General features: G+C 34.3%; 4 protein-coding genes across 6 annotated transcripts; 2 read left to right on the top strand and 2 right to left on the bottom strand.

Annotated features, from left to right (window-relative positions):
* Positions 1–741: 741 nt before the first annotated feature.
* On the bottom strand, positions 742–1,352 carry Nedd8 (Nedd8 ubiquitin like modifier). The gene is made up of 3 exons (XM_073964658.1): positions 1,206–1,352; positions 1,011–1,141; positions 742–929 (listed from the first exon to the last, which is right to left on the bottom strand). The coding sequence occupies exons 1-3, from the start codon at positions 1,221–1,223 to the stop codon at positions 842–844; spliced, it is 237 nt and encodes a 78-aa protein (XP_073820759.1). The 5' UTR covers positions 1,224–1,352; the 3' UTR covers positions 742–841.
* A 142-nt stretch (positions 1,353–1,494) lies between these two features.
* Positions 1,495–4,195, top strand: msl-1 (male-specific lethal 1). Its single transcript, XM_073964650.1, has 2 exons — positions 1,495–2,780; positions 2,847–4,195. The coding sequence occupies exons 1-2, from the start codon at positions 1,740–1,742 to the stop codon at positions 3,831–3,833; spliced, it is 2,028 nt and encodes a 675-aa protein (XP_073820751.1). The 5' UTR covers positions 1,495–1,739; the 3' UTR covers positions 3,834–4,195.
* A 301-nt stretch (positions 4,196–4,496) lies between these two features.
* On the bottom strand, positions 4,497–17,266 carry LOC141391922 (hydroxylysine kinase). Of its 2 annotated transcripts, none has more exons than XM_073964655.1 (5): positions 17,068–17,266; positions 15,334–15,716; positions 5,675–5,799; positions 5,418–5,614; positions 4,497–5,351 (listed from the first exon to the last, which is right to left on the bottom strand). In XM_073964655.1, exons 2-5 carry the CDS (start codon positions 15,669–15,671, stop codon positions 4,731–4,733), a joined length of 1,281 nt encoding a protein of 426 aa, XP_073820756.1. In that variant the 5' UTR covers positions 15,672–15,716; positions 17,068–17,266; the 3' UTR covers positions 4,497–4,730. The 2 variants fall into 2 exon arrangements, with proteins under 2 accessions (XP_073820756.1, XP_073820757.1); XM_073964656.1 differs by lacking the exon at positions 17,068–17,266 and adding an exon at positions 15,802–16,385.
* tos (Exonuclease tos) lies at positions 10,357–12,838 on the top strand. 2 transcript variants are annotated; one of them, XM_073964649.1, is made up of 3 exons: positions 10,357–10,711; positions 10,790–10,988; positions 11,042–12,838. In XM_073964649.1, the coding sequence occupies exons 1-3, from the start codon at positions 10,574–10,576 to the stop codon at positions 12,715–12,717; spliced, it is 2,013 nt and encodes a 670-aa protein (XP_073820750.1). In that variant the 5' UTR covers positions 10,357–10,573; the 3' UTR covers positions 12,718–12,838. The 2 variants fall into 2 exon arrangements, with proteins under 2 accessions (XP_073820750.1, XP_073820749.1); XM_073964648.1 differs by having other exon boundaries at positions 10,361–10,988.
* Positions 17,267–19,223: the final 1,957 nt, after the last annotated feature.

Below are 19,223 nucleotides of genomic sequence, written 5' to 3'. Positions count from 1 at the left end.
ATATTTTTTAATAATTTGCATTGTGGACGATTTTAGGCAGCATTAATAATAATAATTCTCCCCTCTCCCCATTTTGATCAGCCCTACATTAGAGTTATTTGCGGGTTAACCCACTTTATGAGAATTTGACATTTGCGCTATGGAATTGATATTTGACCCAAACCCACTGGGTTAATCTGGTTAAGTGTAACCGGGGTATAATTGTATTAATATAATAAATGTTTTAATATCCTTCCTCTATGTACATACTCGTATGAACATTACATTGCCTTGGAATATTTTGCAATGGCTATTCTATACAATGTCATGACATGTTGACTTTTATTGCATCTTAAGGCTGGTTAAGTTTATATAAATTTCGGTTTTTAATTTGGGATATTACATATAAAATTTCGTCCTGTGAACAAGTACAAAGATCCATTTTGTGTCTTACTATTAATTGGTCTGTTCCAGAACTGCAAGAGTCTAATAATTTATTTTCAATAATATGAAGGAAAATTGTTAGCGTAGTAAAAATTAGTAATTCTTGCAGGTTGTGAAACAGACCATATGTTAACTGCGATAGGAACATCATTTACAAACTGCCAAGCTTTACGATTCACGGATTTAACAGATCGGTCGGATCTTAGCTGGCAAATGGGCCTTTATAACACCCTAGTTTAGTTTTAATGTGGTTTTGAATCATACTCCCGAATTTACCGTAAGTGTACCGCAAATAAAGAATTACATATACCCTTCACATAGATTGTATTATTTGTTTTACAATAAATTCTATTTATTTTTACAAAAAAAGACTCATTATAATTTACTTAAGATTGGGTTATAATTGTTGTGATACTAATTAATATTCGCCACCACGCAAAGCCAAAACCAAATGCAGAACAGATCCACCCTGAACTTTATAGTCCGCTGCAGTTTTGTCATCATTCCTATAAGTAAAATGACGACAGACAGCATTGTTAATAATTTCTAGCTTGTAGAAACAAAAAAAAAATGATACACCAACTTACATTTGTTTGCCAGAAAAAATCAAACGTTGTTGTTGTGGAGGAATGCCTTCTTTTTCTTCTACACGTTCCTTAATACGGTCTACTTTGTCTGTGGGCTCAATATCGATTTCAATCTCCTTTCCGGTAAGAGTCTACAAATGAATTTGTTTATTTTTATTACATTACACATGTAATTATTTCATAAAAAGTATTTACCTTAACTTTGATCAACATTCTGTAAGTTTTTTGCTAAAAATTTCCAATTTGCCAGAAAAATATTTGCACTGCAATAGTCGCCGGCTCAGAGTATGAAGCCAGCAAGTTGGAAAGTTGTGACGTCGTCTTGAGACAAAGTCGGCCAGTTTTAATTATCTGCGTCACCACTATTTGTTGTGGCGGCGACAATTTTTCAGCCACAACTTCCTGCGTTATTGTGAATAGCAGACGGCTCCAACATAATTAAGGCGTCATATTAAATGCATAGCTCTGTGTTTTCCTCCGGCTTCTAAAAAAAATGCCAAAATTCGCTACAGTCGTCCTGTTAATAAACAAAGTAAAATTTTATTAATTTTTAGTCCTTGTTCGGTTTATTTACGTCTCGTACCAGTGCATGCATGGTAATCGCCTCTTTTTGAGGCTATTTGCAAGTTTATTGTGACTCAAGCAAAACGGTTATAAGTTATATTTTACACATTTGTTTTGGACATTTCCAAAGCTTCTCGTACAGTCCATAACAAAATCATTCATAAAATGGAGGGCAAGTGTAATAAGGCCCCTACAAGTAAATATTTGGACCACGTTTATTGCCATCCCACACAAACTAAATCAGTGTATAGTAATAACATGGCCGGCAACAGTGGTGGGGGCGGAGGTGGTACTTCGTCAACAAATGATGTTTTGGCGCTCTTGAAAGAAAACAAACAACTGAAGGGAATGTTGATACTGCATTTGGACTTGATACAGGAACAAAGTGATCAGCTAATGGCTCTAAGGGCGCGAAACAATGCATTGGAAAATACCATACAAGAGCTGCAAAAACAACTACAGCAGCAGAAGAGGTCTGGAGAAATGTCCACACTTCCCCTACCACCCTTGGCAAAAATACAATCTGGTGTAGGTGGAAATGTTCAAAACTTGTCCCAGGCGACCAATACCAAGCCACCCGCTTCTGGTTCCCAAGTCATATCCAATATAATTGGAGTATGTAATGGAAAGTTGATTAACAAAATTGTACTTTCATCGGTTCGTGGCAAGCAAAGGACTCAAAGCCCCCAAAGTCAAACAACAGATACTGAACATGAAGACGATGACGATGAAGAACGAGAGCCATATGATGAGGTAGATATTGAAGAGATAATTGATGATGATGAACACGAAGAGGATAACAGCATCCATGGACAGGATAATGGTGACAACGAAGAAGAAGATCGTGTAGAAGGTGTGGCGGATGAGAACAAGTCACAGGATGATATACAACAGCACATAATAGATGATTTGTATGATACAGGCAATAGTACCGAAGACAGTAATGAGGTCCTGGCTGTTCAAAGCAAACGTCTGCGACTAAAACAAGCAGCCAAGCAATCGTTGGCCTTGCCGCGAGGAGCCAAACCTAGCGTTTCGCCTGCCTCGACTACTACCAGTGATGGACAGACCACATTTAAGGCTGTAGCATCTGTCGGTCCAGGGCAGGTAAGCCGTGGAAAACAAATGACAATTATGAGATGGCATGCTCCCGATTATCATACAGATGAATCGGTTAGCTGCGATTCAACGGCGGAAACGGAAAAGGTAATAAAATCACCATTGAAATTATTTGATTTATTTACTTATTGCTCCCAATACTTCTGTTTTTAGCGATCGGCATCGGTAGCGTCTTGTTCACCGCCTAAGCGTTCAGCTGCAAACGCAAATGATAAAAAGCGATATAACCATGGCCATGAACATACACACGGAAGGGCTAAGATTAGAAAATGTTCTTACATCTCAACCCAACAACTGTATAGTACACGAGAATGGGAGGATGAGCCATTCCATTTCGATTACGATTCCGAGGTTATTAAATCAACGGAAACGGAAAAGTTGGAAATACCAAAATGGACTGAACACGAATTGACACCTTCGTACTGCATCGAAGGTACAGAAGATCTCTCCGATGACACGTTTTTCAAGAGGCATGCTAAACTAGAAGTGGATGAGAAGAGGCGTAAAAAATGGGATGTTCAGCAGATACGTGAGCAAAGGCGAATAGAAAGATTAAAACGTAGGCATTGTAAGGATGAAATTCAAAATGTACAAGAGTCGGCATCCGTGCAGAGTTTCTACCCGACAACTGAAAACCTCCAAACAATATGTTATGTCCATGATTTGCCAGTACAAGCATTTGGAGAAATGATTCCAAAGATGATAGGAACAAATGGAGAACCCAAGGAATTCCTTTTGCCGTGGTTGGAGAGGACACAAAACCCAAATTCCACAGATAACAATGGTAAAAAGCCCACAGTGACCACACTCAGTTGTACTGCTGAAACAAATACAACTGCGCAAATTCAAAATCAATTGTTAAATTCTTCATTTGTTATGCTCAAGAAACGCAAGAGACAGCAAAGTTCAACCTTTGCTGCATCCATACATCACAGCACAACGCGGCAACGAAGTTCTGCTACTGCTAAATTAGCCATTGCTACATCTTCTATTCCTCCCATTAGCAGTTCTGGAATTTTAAACCCTTCTATACCATCAACATCGATATCTTCTGTCGTTGTCGCAACAACAACAACAACTGCTACCACTTCACAATGTACCAGTAATAGTAATTCTAATTCAACAAAACACCTAAACTAAATTTTAAAAATATAAACACATTTTCCAAAATTAATTTTAAGAACAAAAGTAGGAAAGAATTTATTCTATTTTCAATGCATTTGACAATTTTACACTTTTAAATTGATTGTATAATGTACAAAATGCAGCTTACGTTTGAACCGAAGATTATTGTGATACAAAACATATTTTTGAAAATCGCTGGGAATAAGCTATTCTAATTGTATACATTTAAGTGTGTAAGTTAAAGCGTAGAATTTTAAGCACAACACAGTACCCCTTATTATGTGTACACAAAAGAGGGAAAACCTTTTAAGAATGTAAAGCAAATAGTTCTGATTCTATAGAAATGTTATACATAAATAAAATGTATAATTGGAAAATGGAGTTTTTATTCAGATATGGGAAGGTTCAACTTGAGTTCTTGTGTGGCAATAACAGCCAACATTATACATATTCTTATTTCACGATTTTAAGGGTGATTACGAATGTCAACTCCCCGAGAGTTTTGTCTTTCTGACGTTTCAACTTAAAGGAGAAAGTAGAAAACTCACGGGGAGTTAATATTTATATTTGGGCTGTACGTCTCACCGCAATCTGGTACACTCCGTTCTCATGCATTTCTAAGTATGCCTTTTTGCAGGAATTTAAAAATGCCTTTTTTTAGAATTAAAACAAAAAGTATTTAATATTTAATTATTTATTACGATAAAATGTATTTGCAATAATATAGGTAATACTTGTAGATTAAACACAGGGTAATAATTGACATTGGAAGGGAAGACAAATTGGCATTAATACAAAAAAGCTAAATAACATTTGTTAGTATGTTTTAAAAATATTTAACAAAAACATTAAAAACACAAAATAATATGGAATTGCACACCCACTCCATAAAAAACATCTACGATCAACGTGTTATTTGACACTGCTCTGTAAATACTTGTCGCAAGTAGTTTTCCATATTTCATCGATAGTATCAAACTTTTCACGCCACAATTCCTCTATGAGTTTCCAACCTTGTGCTTGGGTTACCAGAACGTATTCGTTGGATGGATGCAGTGAATGTGTGTAAGCACCCATTACCAGACTTTGGGCCAAACGGGCTGCTACACAATATTTTAAATAGGACTTTATTTCCGAGCTCAGAGGGAGTATAGTTTCATATCCGGCTAGAAAAACACCACCACTCTCCAAGTTTTTGGCTTGCAATAACATATAAGTAAGTGCAATGCCAATTTCAAATAGAATAGGCGATTTGTTGGTATCGCCAAAGTCTATTATTCCTTTGATTTTGTTATCCGTCCCATTTGCACAAGATTCCACGACTATGTTTTGCTCATTGAAGTCACCGTGTATAATTTGCATTTCGAAAGTGTCAAGCTTTGTCAGGACATTACTTTCGAAAGCCTCAATTATTTCTTCCACCAAAGCTTTGCGAGAATGATCTTCTAGTACATATAGGAATTTTTTAAGCTGAGGCACCGATTGTAATTGCCATGTACTTGTGTGAGATTCATAGGCTTCATGTTGGAAATTCTTTGGGCCAAAATTTAAAAATAATTAATTAATACTGTTACAATTGTAATTTTAAAAATGCGTTACCTTCAAAGCCTTATCCATCTTCGCCAGATATTCACCACTTTGATAAAGCAAATAATTTGTTGTTGGTACTTCATGAAACATTTGACCTGGTACAAATTCCAACAGTCGTACAATATGTTCCACTCCATTTATGTTTTCCACACTATATAATTTGCCATTTACATTGGGCACAGGACGAGGACATTCTATATGTTTTGCTGTCCAAGAAAACAACATTTATTACAAGAATGACAAATATTAGTGAAACATGAACTTACATAAATACAACATCAATTGATTTTGAGCATCGACGAAGTCTTCTTTTTTAGAATCCAAGGCATTTAGAATTTTCAGGACATAGCCATGGGGACAATGCGACACAATAAGCGGATTTTTAATATTGCTATATAATAAATAAAATTCACATTAATAGTGTCATTGCAAGTATATCTTAATATTCTTAATACATAGTAATTAATATTCTTAATAAATAGGTACATAGTATATTAAGCTCTGTTCCTTTACGTGCAAGAATCTTCAAGTTTTACAACTTTTTACTCGAAAAGCGTTCCTTTACTTCAGACACCATACAATTCATATGGGAACAGTTTACAACTTTTGCTACTTTTGCCGGTTTTACCACTTTCAAAAGTAAAGGAACAGACCATTAAATTATTTTTTCCGCCCATTTCCTAAACAATAAATGGCAATAATTTCTATGCTTATAAATGTGGTAACACTAGATTACAATTAAGAACATAGCAAAAAAGCTGTTTTGGGGTCTGGCAATTTCCTTTTACAATAGGTTTGTGCGATATCCAAAAATGCTTCAATATTTTATTGAATGTTGTTTGATAACAAAATTGTTCAGTTAAGGAGTGCTACTTGAGAGATATTTTTTGCCAGTTCTGTGAAAATTTGCAAGTATCCCCAGTTGATTTTTAGTCAGCTGTTAAATGCAAACAAAGTAAAATATTAACATTTTTGACAACAATCTTCACAATTAAACATTTTTTAGAATCTAATAGTACGGTTACACTAGAGTTTTTTTGCCGGGTTAACCCACTTCGAGAGGACTTATTTAACGTTAGCGCTATGGAATTGACATTTTAAATCCAAACCCACTGGGTTAATCCGGTTAAGTGTAACCTTGCTCTATTTTATTGAACAATTTTTTTCTCGAACAGAAGTAAGTAATCATTTGTACAGATTTGTAAAAATTTTTTACAAAATGATGTTTATCCCTTTGTGGCCCGATGTTGCCTGTGGGCAATTTTGCATGTTTGTGTATGCGTATTTCCGTTTGAGATTTGCATATATACTAAGTTGGTGTCGATAGCTTGATTTCAGAAGAATAAAAAAATGCAAATTACTTTTTAATGAATAGCTATATTGTCGAAGTTATGCTTGTTTAAGTACATGTAGCCGAGTAAAATTTTGGATATGAAATATTTTAGTGATTTTATAAAATGCCCTTAAATGTCAAATGAATTAACAAATTCCAGCCAACATTTTTTGAAAAATCTTACTGAGATGTTGATCCAATAAAATAAAAAAAAAAACAAAACATACAATTTACAGTTTCAATCAGTAGTTATACTTTTTTGAAATTTGAAAGTTGCCTGTGGGCAACATTGGGCCATTGTGGTAATAAAGTGGCTCATTAGTGGAAGATGAAAATGCTTCGTACTTGTGAAAAAAGTTGAATTTATACAATTATTCCAAGATTGGACTTGAATTAATACATAAAATTATCATCATCGATATTTGAACAGATATCCGCTTGATGTCTTAAAAATCCCTAATATGTAAAATGTATGTATATTAGGTATTTCTAAGATATCAAGCGGATATCATAATAAATATGAAAAATATTTTTATACCTACGGAAAAAAATTCGAGGTTAAAAGGGTTAATAACACGATTGTTCAGTAAAAGAACGGAGTAGTAGTTGCAATAACTTGCAATTACTTTTTACTTGCCAAGTTATCGAACAGGCCTCATGATAAAATTATAAGGTGGAGTAAGGTAAGTAGGGTGTATTAGTACAGTGACACAGAAAAGTATACATACACCCTACAAAAATGCAGTTTTGGCTAAATCGTCGGGGTTTTTACAGCAACAACTGCACTGTGTGGCTCCTTGGTGACAAAATAACCATAATTACACAAATTTATTTTAATCTAATGCATATATTTAATACAATTGAAGAAATTCAAGTTTCACAGCACAGAAAAGTATACATACACCCCAAGTAAATACGAGTATTATTGTAAAATTTATGGAATTAGTAGCAACATTTTTACATTTTTTGCTTTTGGCGAATGTCTCTGGGTGTCTGAGATATATTTTAGAGAAAAGAAAATAATTTTTGGGGGTCAAATGCAGGTATTTAGGGACAAATTTCTTATATACCTCGTTAAAGCTGACCCTTGCTTAATTTTTTGCGTTTTTAGGTATTGTACTTTATACTTTATAAAGTATTGTATTTTATAAAAACGTATCAGATGGCAAATCTTGAGACCCTAGAAAGCTTTGAAGTTGTTTTTGTGCGTAATATACCTTCCTGAACGTCGATAAATGTACGTTTTCCCTCAGATTTCTCAGGAAGTTAATATATTTCGCGCAATTCCTGGCGCAAATTACATACAAAATGCATTGAATTGCCTTGTAACATGGTCTGATACAATCCTTGGGCATTAATTGAATCAAAAATGTGACATATTTTGTTACAAAGCAACAAAATATAAGCACTACCAAAAAAAGCATGAAATTTGAACTATGAACAACGTCGTTTTCGTATTATGATCATTACCGTTACTATAGGCGCGAAACGTTTCGTATAATTGTACATTTCTGAGTCAATTGATGCCCAAGGATTGTATCCGACAATATTACAAGGCAATTCAAGGCCATCTATATGTAACTTGCACCAAGAATTCCGCGGAATCTATTCACTTCCTGACAAATCTGAGGGAAAACGTGCATTTATCGACGTTCAGGAAGGTATATTACGCAGAAAAACAACTTCAAAGCTTTCTAGGGTCTCAAGATTTGCCATCTGATATGAATTTTGTGTTTTTTATAAAGTACAATACCTAAAAACGCAAAGAATTAAACAAGGGCCAGCTTTAACGGGGTATATAAGAAATTTGACCCTAAATAACGGCATTTGACCCCCAAAAATATTTTCTTTTCTCTAAAATATATCTCAGACACCCAGAGACATTCGCCAAAACCAAAAAATGTATAAATTTTGCTACTAATTCCATTAATTTTACGATAATACTCATATTTCCTTGGGGTGTATGTATACTTTTCTGTGTTGTGAAAATTAAATTTCTTTAAATGTATTAAATAAACGTATTAGATTAAAATAAATTTGTGTAATTATGGTTATTTTGTCACCAAAGAGCCACACAGTGCAGTTGTTGCTGTAAAAAACCCAACGATTTAGCCAAAACTGCATTTTTGTAGGGTGTATGTATACTTTTCTGTGTCACTGTATATGGATTGAATAAATAAATAAATAAAACGGCGTGTTGGTTAGTTTCAATCTGTAAACTTTTTTATTGTGAATAAAGCTCTGTTCCAGAACTAACATTTTTTTACAGTTTTTACCACTTTTACATATTTTGCGTTCCCGTACACAAAATTTATATGAAAATTACGACTTTTACCACTTTATAAAGTTCGGGAACAGGCCATAAATTGTATGAAAACATAACCAAACATTTTTCGGTTAAATTAAGGCCAGAACAGAATCAATCGTCGCTTGCTTTGCTTACTTCCCAAATGTCAAATTATAAAGGAATGCCAGAGCCTCCTAAAGGAGAACGCAGGCGGATTTGCAAAGAGGCTCTGGCATTCCTTTATAATTTGACATTTGGGAAGCAAGCAAAGCAAGCGACGATTGATTCTGTTCTGGCCTTTAAGCGGGCCATACACTATCAAATTGGCTTGTCCATCCGATGAACTCCTTCTGTACGTGTGTGCTTGATAAGTGTGTAGCCTAAGCATTCAATCAGCTTTCAATCTGCAACCGAAATTTTCAAATTTTTCTCTAAAAAACGAATGAACTTAATTTTATTTATTTCATTCCAAACACAATGTTTTCTTTTTTCAAAATTTCTTTTTGACAATTTTGAAAATAAACCATATTCATTGGATTGATTGGGTTTCATTTTGAAAATCAAAACTGTTTTGATTTTCCTCAATCCATAAAATACACACACACACACATTATTTTGAAAAATGTACACATACTACTACAAATGTTGACATCAAAATTTGAGTGTATGGGGCGTTTTGGAGTTGGTGCTGTGCTTCTTTAGGTGACCTGGTATATTACCTAATATATATATATAAATAAAAAATAACAAATAAATATGCAAAAAACAAATGTACAATTCATGGCACAATTACCCAGGTAGTGGCATCGTAAAATTTTGAATATGTTATGTCAAAACTTTCTTTATGTTGTTGGGGAAATTACAACAAAAATAATTTTTTTTATAAAGAATTTGACTTTTCATATTCGATCAGCTGGTATCACACTACCTGGTAGTTCTGCCATGGTACAATTGCAGCTGGGAAGCATGGTACAATAATACAGGTAGCATTATCATGCCAGCTGATGGTAACATAATGTGTCAACTGCATTGACTTAATGTCAAATTGTGACACCTTAAGTTACCAACAATTGCCGATGCGGCTACCTGTGTATTTGTACCATGCTGGGAAGGTAGCAAAATATAGCTCTGTTCCTTTACATGCCAGAGTCTTTCAAGTTTTACCACTTTTTACTCAAAAAGCTTACATGTATATGTGAGAAGTTCACAATTTTTACCATTTTCTGCAACTATTACAATTTTTAAAAGTAAAGGAACAGACCATATGGAAATGCAGATTTTAAATTAATTAATGAATTTTGAAATAATCCCAAATCCCAAATTCATTAATGACATTGGCAACCATGTCTGTTGTGATAAATGGGGTAACTCTTGATTAAAGTTATGGAGAGAGAATACAATGTGGCAACGACAGCTAATAATGTCGCGCGCAATTATCTCCATTAGCAAAAAAAATGTAAACAGTGTTGAGTGTTGGTATGTTGGTGCTTCATTTCGGGATAAAAGTACTTAGAAAAGTGCAATAAAGAAGAAAATAGCTTAAAAATGGGAATTTCTGGATTAATTCCATTTCTGGAGAAAGCCTCCAGGCCAGTAAACGTCCGAGATTTAAGAGGAACATCCGTTGCTGTGGACAGTTATTGCTGGCTTCATAAAGGAGTTTTTGCCTGCGCTGAAAAACTGGTAAGGGGTGAAGATACTGACATTTACATACAATACTGCCTGAAATTTGTCGATATGTTACAATCACATAAAATTAAGATTATAATGGTATTTGATGGAAATCATTTGCCTGCCAAAGCTGAAACGGAACGGAGGAGAAGAGAAGCTCGAAGGGAAAGTAAGAAACTGGCCAAGGAATATCTGCGTATGAATGACATAGAAAAAGCTCGCTCACATATGAGAAGGGCTATTGATGTTACCCATGAAATGGCTTTAAGGCTTATAAAGGCATGTAGAGGTAAGTTCTTTAGAGGAAATCTGGAATTCTTTATTAATGCCTTTTTACTTTAGAACGAGGTGTGGAATGCATTGTGGCGCCCTATGAAGCGGATGCCCAAATGGCATGGCTTAATAAAAAAGGTTTGGCAGAATACATTATAACCGAAGACTCAGATTTAACTTTATTTGGTGCCTTAAAAGTCCTATTCAAACTCGATCTACAAGGCAGTGCCCTCTTGGTTGAAAGTAGTAAATTGCATTTAGCCATGGATTGCAAACCTGAGAAATATACTTTTGATAAATTCCGCAGAATGTGCATTTTATCTGGTTGTGATTATTTGGATTCATTGCCGGGCATTGGATTAAAGAAGGCCCTTAAATTTATGATGATCACAGAAGAAGATGATATGACAAGGGCTCTAAAGAAACTACCGCAGTATTTGAAAATGAAACAGCTGGATGTAACCGACGAATACATAGAAGAATTTCTTAAAGCGGAAGCCACATTTAAGCACATGTATATTTACAATCCTTTGAAAAGGCGAATGGAAAGGTTACACGAACTGGAAGAATTCGGTACTGAAGAGAAATATTGTAGCAATGCTGGCACATTGTTGGAGGATAAGGAAAAAGCCTTTCAATTGGCTTTGGGTAATTTAAATCCCTTTACATTGGAGAAGCTACATGATTGGCATCCTGATAAAGAAGATTGGTCAAATACGTCCAAAAAACGAGTAAACACTGGGAATCACAAAAGTATATGGGGAATGACAGCAACCAATACCGAATGTAAAGACAATAAATGTGATAAAAAACAAATCGCAATGCTGCCATTTAAAAAAATAGAATATAAACATTTAGCTGAAACTGAAATCCAAGAACGTTTGGCTAATGAAAACTCCAAACTAGAAGAGGCTGAGGTATTTTCTATGTATAGTTTTAGGAGCGGCGTACAGAGCAAAAGAAAACGAGAACCCTCTACGGAAAGCGAGGAGGAGGAAGAAGAGACCAAAACAATTCCTCCCATAACACCCTCAAAATCACACAATCCATTTGCCATTATTAATAGCAATGGCAAGGATAAACCCAAATCACCCGTGTGTGCCAACAAGTCACTATTAAAGCTATTGAGTCCAAATAAAAACTCAGCCGAAACAAACAATAATAACAACAAGGTAAAAGTTGATATTAGATCACGCTTTTTCTCACAAAATATTAAACAAGCTGTTAAGAAACCATTTGCTGCCAGAGATTTAACTCAACAAATGACACAAATAGAAGAGAAATCACAAAAATCATTGGCTATACAAAGTTCTCTATATATTGACATGTCTCCACAGAGCGCGAAATGTACGGAAAAACTAGAAACAACTGAGACAACAAAAACACAAGAAATCAACAACATAACGAATAGTCAAAATTTAGAAAACATATCAGAAAATAAAAGTAGTGAAAGTCATTTAAGCGTTAAGGAAGAAATTGTGGAAATTTTATCAGATGTGGAAGAGGAGGAAAATATTAGTAGTAAACTGACCACTGTTAGCAAATTACAAACAAATATATCGTCATCACAACAGTCTCAAAAATCAGTGAGTAGCTTAACTAGTAGCCAAAGGAGTATAGGTCTGTCAAAACCGAAGAAGGCGCAAAAGTCCGGTAAAAATCTAAAAGAGTTGTCAAGTGATTCTAAGCAGTCAACATTAAGCATGTTTGGCTTTCAAAAACGACCAACTTTAAAAAAGATGTAAGTAGATATATGAGTAATTTATGTAGTTTTTAATAAATTATTGTTTTGATAAAGAAAATTGTACAAATAAACGTTAATAAATAGTGCATAATAATATTCAACTTCAAGTTACTGTAGCAAAACTCCACAAAATGTTATTGATACAAACCGGGGTGCGAGAAAGAGAGTCCTTGGGCTAATGACACCACGTTCGTTCCTTATAGACCAAACTGCTGAGTAGTAATTTATGGTTTGTTCCTTTACTTTTGAGAATGGCAAAACCGGCAAAAGTAGTAAAAGTTATAAAATGCTCCAATATGAATTGTATTGTGTCTGAAGTAAAGGAACGCTTTTCGAGTAAAAAGTGGTAAAACTTGAAGATTCTTGAACGTAAAGGAACAGAGCTTTAGCTGTTATAGCCGCATATAATCATGTCTTCACTCTTTGTTTAATATTGCTGTGTACCAATAGAATAGAATGTTGTTAATTGCATGTGTATTTTATTGCATAATTTCGTCTGAGGACATGAAAAACGAAGTGGACACACATTATAGTTAAACCTTGCCTAATAGGATATGAGATGTTTCGCAGTATATTTGTTAATGGCACCCCACATGTCACTCCTTCTAGACGATGAAGGTCCTTCCTAACACACCGATGGGGACTATTATTCGACACCACCATTAGATGGGTCTTGTTACTACTTTGTTAAAGATAATTTGTATATATTTCCGTGGAACTTGTTTTTGTTGTAGCAACTCAAATATTTTATCTGTTTCTTCTCTAAATTCAAAAATTCTGCTTCTTGGACTGGCTGTGTCCATAAAGAATTAGGATACATACAACATGTGCGGGCGAATTGAGACCGCCGTGTCGTCCGGATCTCAGTTAGGCTAAAACCACTCATGTTTGCCTTGACAGCTGACGTTTTTATGCTGCGATGGATGTGGTCTCCGAGTCAATTAGGCTAAAACCACTCATGTCTGCCTTGACAGCTGACGTTCTTATGCTGCAATGGATGTGGTCTCCAAATCAACATTCATACTGTACCTTTGTGGTACCTGTGCTGCGCCACTGCGTTAGTGTGTATGCTATCTAAGCCAGCCTGATAGGCTCGCTTATACCTTCGAACCTCTATCTCTAGTTCATGAAGATTTATCATGACGTGCCAGGGCGAAGAAAACCTGTTCACCCAGGCAGGTACTGCATCGACAACATCTTGATGTGGTGATCCAACCGTGTTGTGTTGGTCCATTGGTGTCATGTTGCAGTCCTCAGGATGGCATTCTGGGTGGTTTGTATATTATTCTACTGCGTAGCGCTTACATTAGCATTCCAAACTGCCACCCCAAGTGCTGCCGGCAGTGAGTTGAGGACCAAATTCGACTTCTGATCTTGTCGCAAACATGTGTGGCGAACGTTACACCCCATGATTTGTTGTCCGAATAAAGACGCCTTCAACCAACCAATATGTTAAGGAGGAGCTTCATCTCCGGAATCCTTGTGGTGAACAGTGTGGCTGTGGATTAGAATGGCACTAAGTCAGATATGTACACATTTAGCCAATTTATGTTCCCGAGTATCTTGTAGTCATTGTTCTGTAAAAGTCTTTTCAGTCGACTTTTTTATGCAAAAGGTAAATTCAGCTAAGTTTTTGTATATTAAAAGTAAATTCAGCTAACTTGGTTCGTTGAAAAATCTATTTAGCCAACTTTTCTAAAGAAAAAAAGTCAATTCAGCTAAGTTTTTCTTTAGAAAAAGTCAATTCAGCCAAATTTTTCTATCCAAAAAGTCAATTTAGCTAACTGTTGCAATTTTTCTAAGTCAATTAAGAAAACTTCGAAATCGAAAAACGTTTACTCAAAATGTGGACCTACATATATCAACAACTTTCTTGATCTTCCGATATTTTAAAGAATTTTTATCGAAGTCCCCACTAGAGTGGTTTCATTGATACAAAGCCATGAAATTATGTCCCTAGATCGTGTACCATACTAGAGTATTATCATGAAATTACTGTAGTGGGGAGGGAACTCACCCTAAGAACTCACAATGTTTCATTGAAACGACTCTGGTATTGACTTCGACTTTCCAAATGTAAACAGTTGGAAAATTAAAAATTGTTAACGATCTGTGACCTTAAAGAAAAATGTATAAAAATGTTGGAGGTCATGAATAACCCCGTCTTAGTTTACCCTGTTGCAGCCACCATTTATAGCAGCACCCACCCATGGCAGCGTAGCACAACACCACATACATCAGGTGACATTTACTGTTTTTAGTTGCAAATGATATTATTTATAATCATAGGTGTTGTGTTGTCATCAATTTTTTTACTAATCTACATTAGAACTCAAAACTTTGTATTCCAATGTTTGCCGTAGTATATGTCCCTAATTTCTAAATACACATTGGCTTGAATAAATACAGAAATGAAAATAAAGTCAATAAATGTCAGCGCTAAGCTCTTTGCACCAAAACACATTTTTTTTCAAAAATAAACAAAAACGTTTTCCAATCGCTAACCAGTTTAGAGGTGAATTTTGTTCAAGCTTTAGCTTCATATGTACATATATGAATATAAATGAAATTGAAGTAAATTCTACTTTTGATAGAAATTTTGTGTAGTTCTACTTACGGATCTTCTTTTATAAAATAATTGCGATCGTCATATGACAGTAGCTCCTTCATTTCCCCTATTGTTATGCCAAATAAACGTCGTAGCAAACTTTCCACTTGTCCGCTAGTTATATTGGGTTTAATATCGGAGCCGGGCTGTAGAGAATTTTGATCTGCTGATGATCCATTGCTATTTTGTGCAGTAGCGGAGGAAGTTGTCGATTCTTGTGAGGGTTTTTCATTTTCATTATTGTTAAATGTTGAATATTTAGCCGATGAATCGTAGCTGTGATTCAAGGTATACGATTTTCTCCTTGAGATGTTTGTGAGCTCTACATTATTCCACGTATCATCCATCTTTTTTTAGAAACGAATTGCTTTATAGATTTAGGTTTAAATATTCTACAACAAAAAGAAGAAAATAAAACGGGTGACTGACATTTACATTATTCTAATTATACGTTAAGCTTTTTACAATATTTATTACTTTGTTGTCCGTCCAGAGATATCAATTTGTCTCTTAATTGAATTAAGAATGCACAAAGACTTGAAATGAATGCTTTTAGAAGTTAAATAGACTAACCATCCGAGGCAACATTTTTTAATACAAAAAAGCAGTTAAACAAACGAAGACGACATAACTGATAATATATAAGTAGAATAAACAAACACCATAACAATGCGTTTATCTTTTGTGTGGATCATTTATTCTCACAAATAATTGTTTTTTTTTTTCTACATGGGTTAAGTATTTGTGAAAGCTTTTCGTATACTTTTTTTGTATATGATGAAGTATACATCATTTTCATCTCACATGAAATTTTCCAATTTTCAGATGTATATTGTATTTCTGTAATAGTAATAGTCGTTTTGAATTAGGCAGATATTTAAAAATTATTTTTAAAGGACGGATATTTTAATCCAGATTATTCTCCCATGTTAGTCATAAACTTCATTGTTCATACTTCCCGAATCGTAATCGCCTAAGGCTAGACATAGGGTAATACTCCAGTTTCTTAGTTTTCGGACAATAAGCGTCCTAATTAATTAAATAATATGTGTGTTCGTTTACTGAAAATGTGTACGAATTGTTACTGGAAGTTGTTCGTTTACTCCACAGTACAATGCAAAAGACCTTAGTCGTTTACAAGAAGTTACTGGACTTGTACAAATTCGTACAAATTGTTGAGTAAACGAAAACACCTAATGATTAATTTGCACACATTAGTTGATGTACTTATTATTAAAGAGAAGATGATGTCAAAATATTTAAAACTAACCCACGCATCACAAAGTACAGCAACAAGAAAAATTGATTATTTGTTCAGTTATTTGTTAAGTTCAATTTATATTTAGAACAAATAACGTATGAAAACCCAATATTATAATAAGTTTATTTGTATTCCAAAAATAATTTTTCACAATTGAAAAGATTTACTTGACAAGCTGTATGCATGTAATTCAATACGAATCTATAGAAAACATTGACCTACATTGACACTCTATTGGTTACATTTGCTTCTCAAACAAGTCAAATTTTAACAAGAAGAGTTCATAATATAAGGCTTTCTTACAATATTTGCTTACATTTTGGAGAAAGAAAATATCCAATATATAATATCTATTAAACTGTAACAAAAAACTAAACTTTAAACTTTTTTTTTTATAAAAAGTTTCAATAATTTTTGTAATAGAAATTGTCTAATTTGTAATTGTCTCAAACTTTGAAATGCCATTTTGCAGTACATCTTACCACTGGAGTTGTTTGTTTCTTAAACAAATAATTTATTGCTATTTGTTTTTGTTGTGGATGCGCTATCCCTCAATAACACACGATAAAACTTAAAAATACAATCACAAAATATTCTCTGGTTGACCTAACTAAACTTAATTGGAAGTTATAAAGTAAACAAATAACAACAGAAACATGTGATCAGAGACAGACTTTGGATAGGGTTACCAGATGCAGTAAATAAATAAGTCAAATTATGCGCTCTGTTTAGCTCTGTTCCTTTACGTGCAAGAATCTTTAAGTTTTATCACTTTTTACTCCTTTATTTACTTCGGACACCATACAATTCATATGGGAACAGTTTACAACTTTTACTACTTCTGCCGGTTTTACCATTTTCAAAAGTAAAGTAACAGACCATTTGTGAACCTGCAAAAGTTATTTTTTTTAAATTTTCCTTTATAAGGCAAAACCTAAATTAGTGCGTGTGCGTTCTTCAAAACAACAACAAAATACATGTATTTCAAATTTGCCTATAAATTTGTCAAATAATTGGTTGGTTACAGAACTGCAAGAATCTACTAACTTTTACGATTTTTTCCGATAACATGAAGGAAAAACTTGTTATCGTAGTAAAAATTAGTAGATACTTGCAGGTTCTGGAACAAAGCAATTCATTTCTTGAGGGTTCTGCAACATATTAGTTGGGTTCCAGAACCTGCAAAAAGTACTACTTAGCAGAATCTTTCTAATTTTGTGCTAGAAAATCGTTCCGCATTCCAAAAAGTAGCAAAACTTGCACTCCCTTTAAACAAAAATGGCACTGCTATTTTCCAACACAAAAATTTGGCCACATTGCTTGCAAGTTTTCCCTTTTTCCGTTCCCGTATATTTTGAATAATCGTTTTGCTCTAGTTGCTACAGTGGCACAATGCTTTAGGTTAAAATACAATGATCTTTGCTGCTTGCTTCAAGTTTAATTTCATGTAAACTAATAAAGGGCACGTACTACCTAATAAAAATGACATCTCGAATATCTTCATTCTTTTACATAAATTGAGTCTGACTTACACATTGTGTTCTCACCTTTATTGTGGTGTCTCCCATACTTTTTAGCAATTATCCCATATTTACAATGCTAATCAAAGACATGGCAACCCTAAGCTGCTAAACATTCAAACTGTATGGCAACGTTTACATATAACCGGATTTAATAAACTCACTGGGTTTCAAATGTCAATTCCAATACGTATACGTCAAATAAATCATAAAGAAGGTTAACTCGGTAATGTCCAATTTACATTTGCAACTTTTTCGTCATTTACAGCTGATTCGTCATTTATTTGCTAAAACAGGCAACATTTTGCGTCATTTGCCATACAAAAATAAATGACGATAGCTGCGTCATTTATTCTAAACAACGCACGAAAACACCATACCATACGTATAAGCAACCCTGCTTTTCGTCAAAAAATGCAACTGTTTTATGATGTCTTTGTTTGTTTGTGTGTGTTGTAGAAAAACAAAAATACTCAAACGATGACAAAAGTGAAAATAAATGGTTAAAAAACTTGCAAAAACTATTTTTTTTTTTTTGTATTTGGAATTAATTTAAGTTATTTGATACACATTTGTGTTGTGAAATTCCTATTTTTCAGGATAAGTATATTGTGTGCGTGTGCTTGCGTTATTGTATGAGTGTGTATGTGCGATTGTGTGTGTAAGCAAATGACGCAAAAAAACAGATGTAAATACACTTCATTTGATTCTAGGATTTCGTAAAACGAAATCATTTAATGTGCATATGTAAATTGGACTTATACCCCGGTTACACTATTGAAGGTTAACCCACTGGGTTTAATAGATCCAGTGGGTTAATCTTTGCTGGTTACACTTATCTTTTCGAGGATATAAACTGTCAGTCAATATGTCAATTCCATTGCTCAAACGTCAAATGCAATCCAACAGATTTCAGATGAGTTTTCATTTGGAATTGACAGATGAAATCGAGTGGATTTCGTAAATGTAAACACATTATAACCTTTCTTATTAAACCATGGTTCGATGAACTACATCGACTGATCTAGTTCATACGCTCTTTTCAATGAATCGTTCAATTGAACTAGTTCGTTCATGAACTATATAACTATACTGGCAGCAATGTTAAAAAAAGAAGC

The sequence above is a fragment of the Musca autumnalis genome, unplaced genomic scaffold (assembly GCF_047663935.1).
Source record: "Musca autumnalis isolate F117 unplaced genomic scaffold, ASM4766393v1 scaffold_2, whole genome shotgun sequence".
NCBI classification, from domain to species: Eukaryota; Metazoa; Arthropoda; class Insecta; order Diptera; family Muscidae; genus Musca; species Musca autumnalis.
This window is presented reverse-complemented; position numbering and strand designations above follow the sequence as displayed.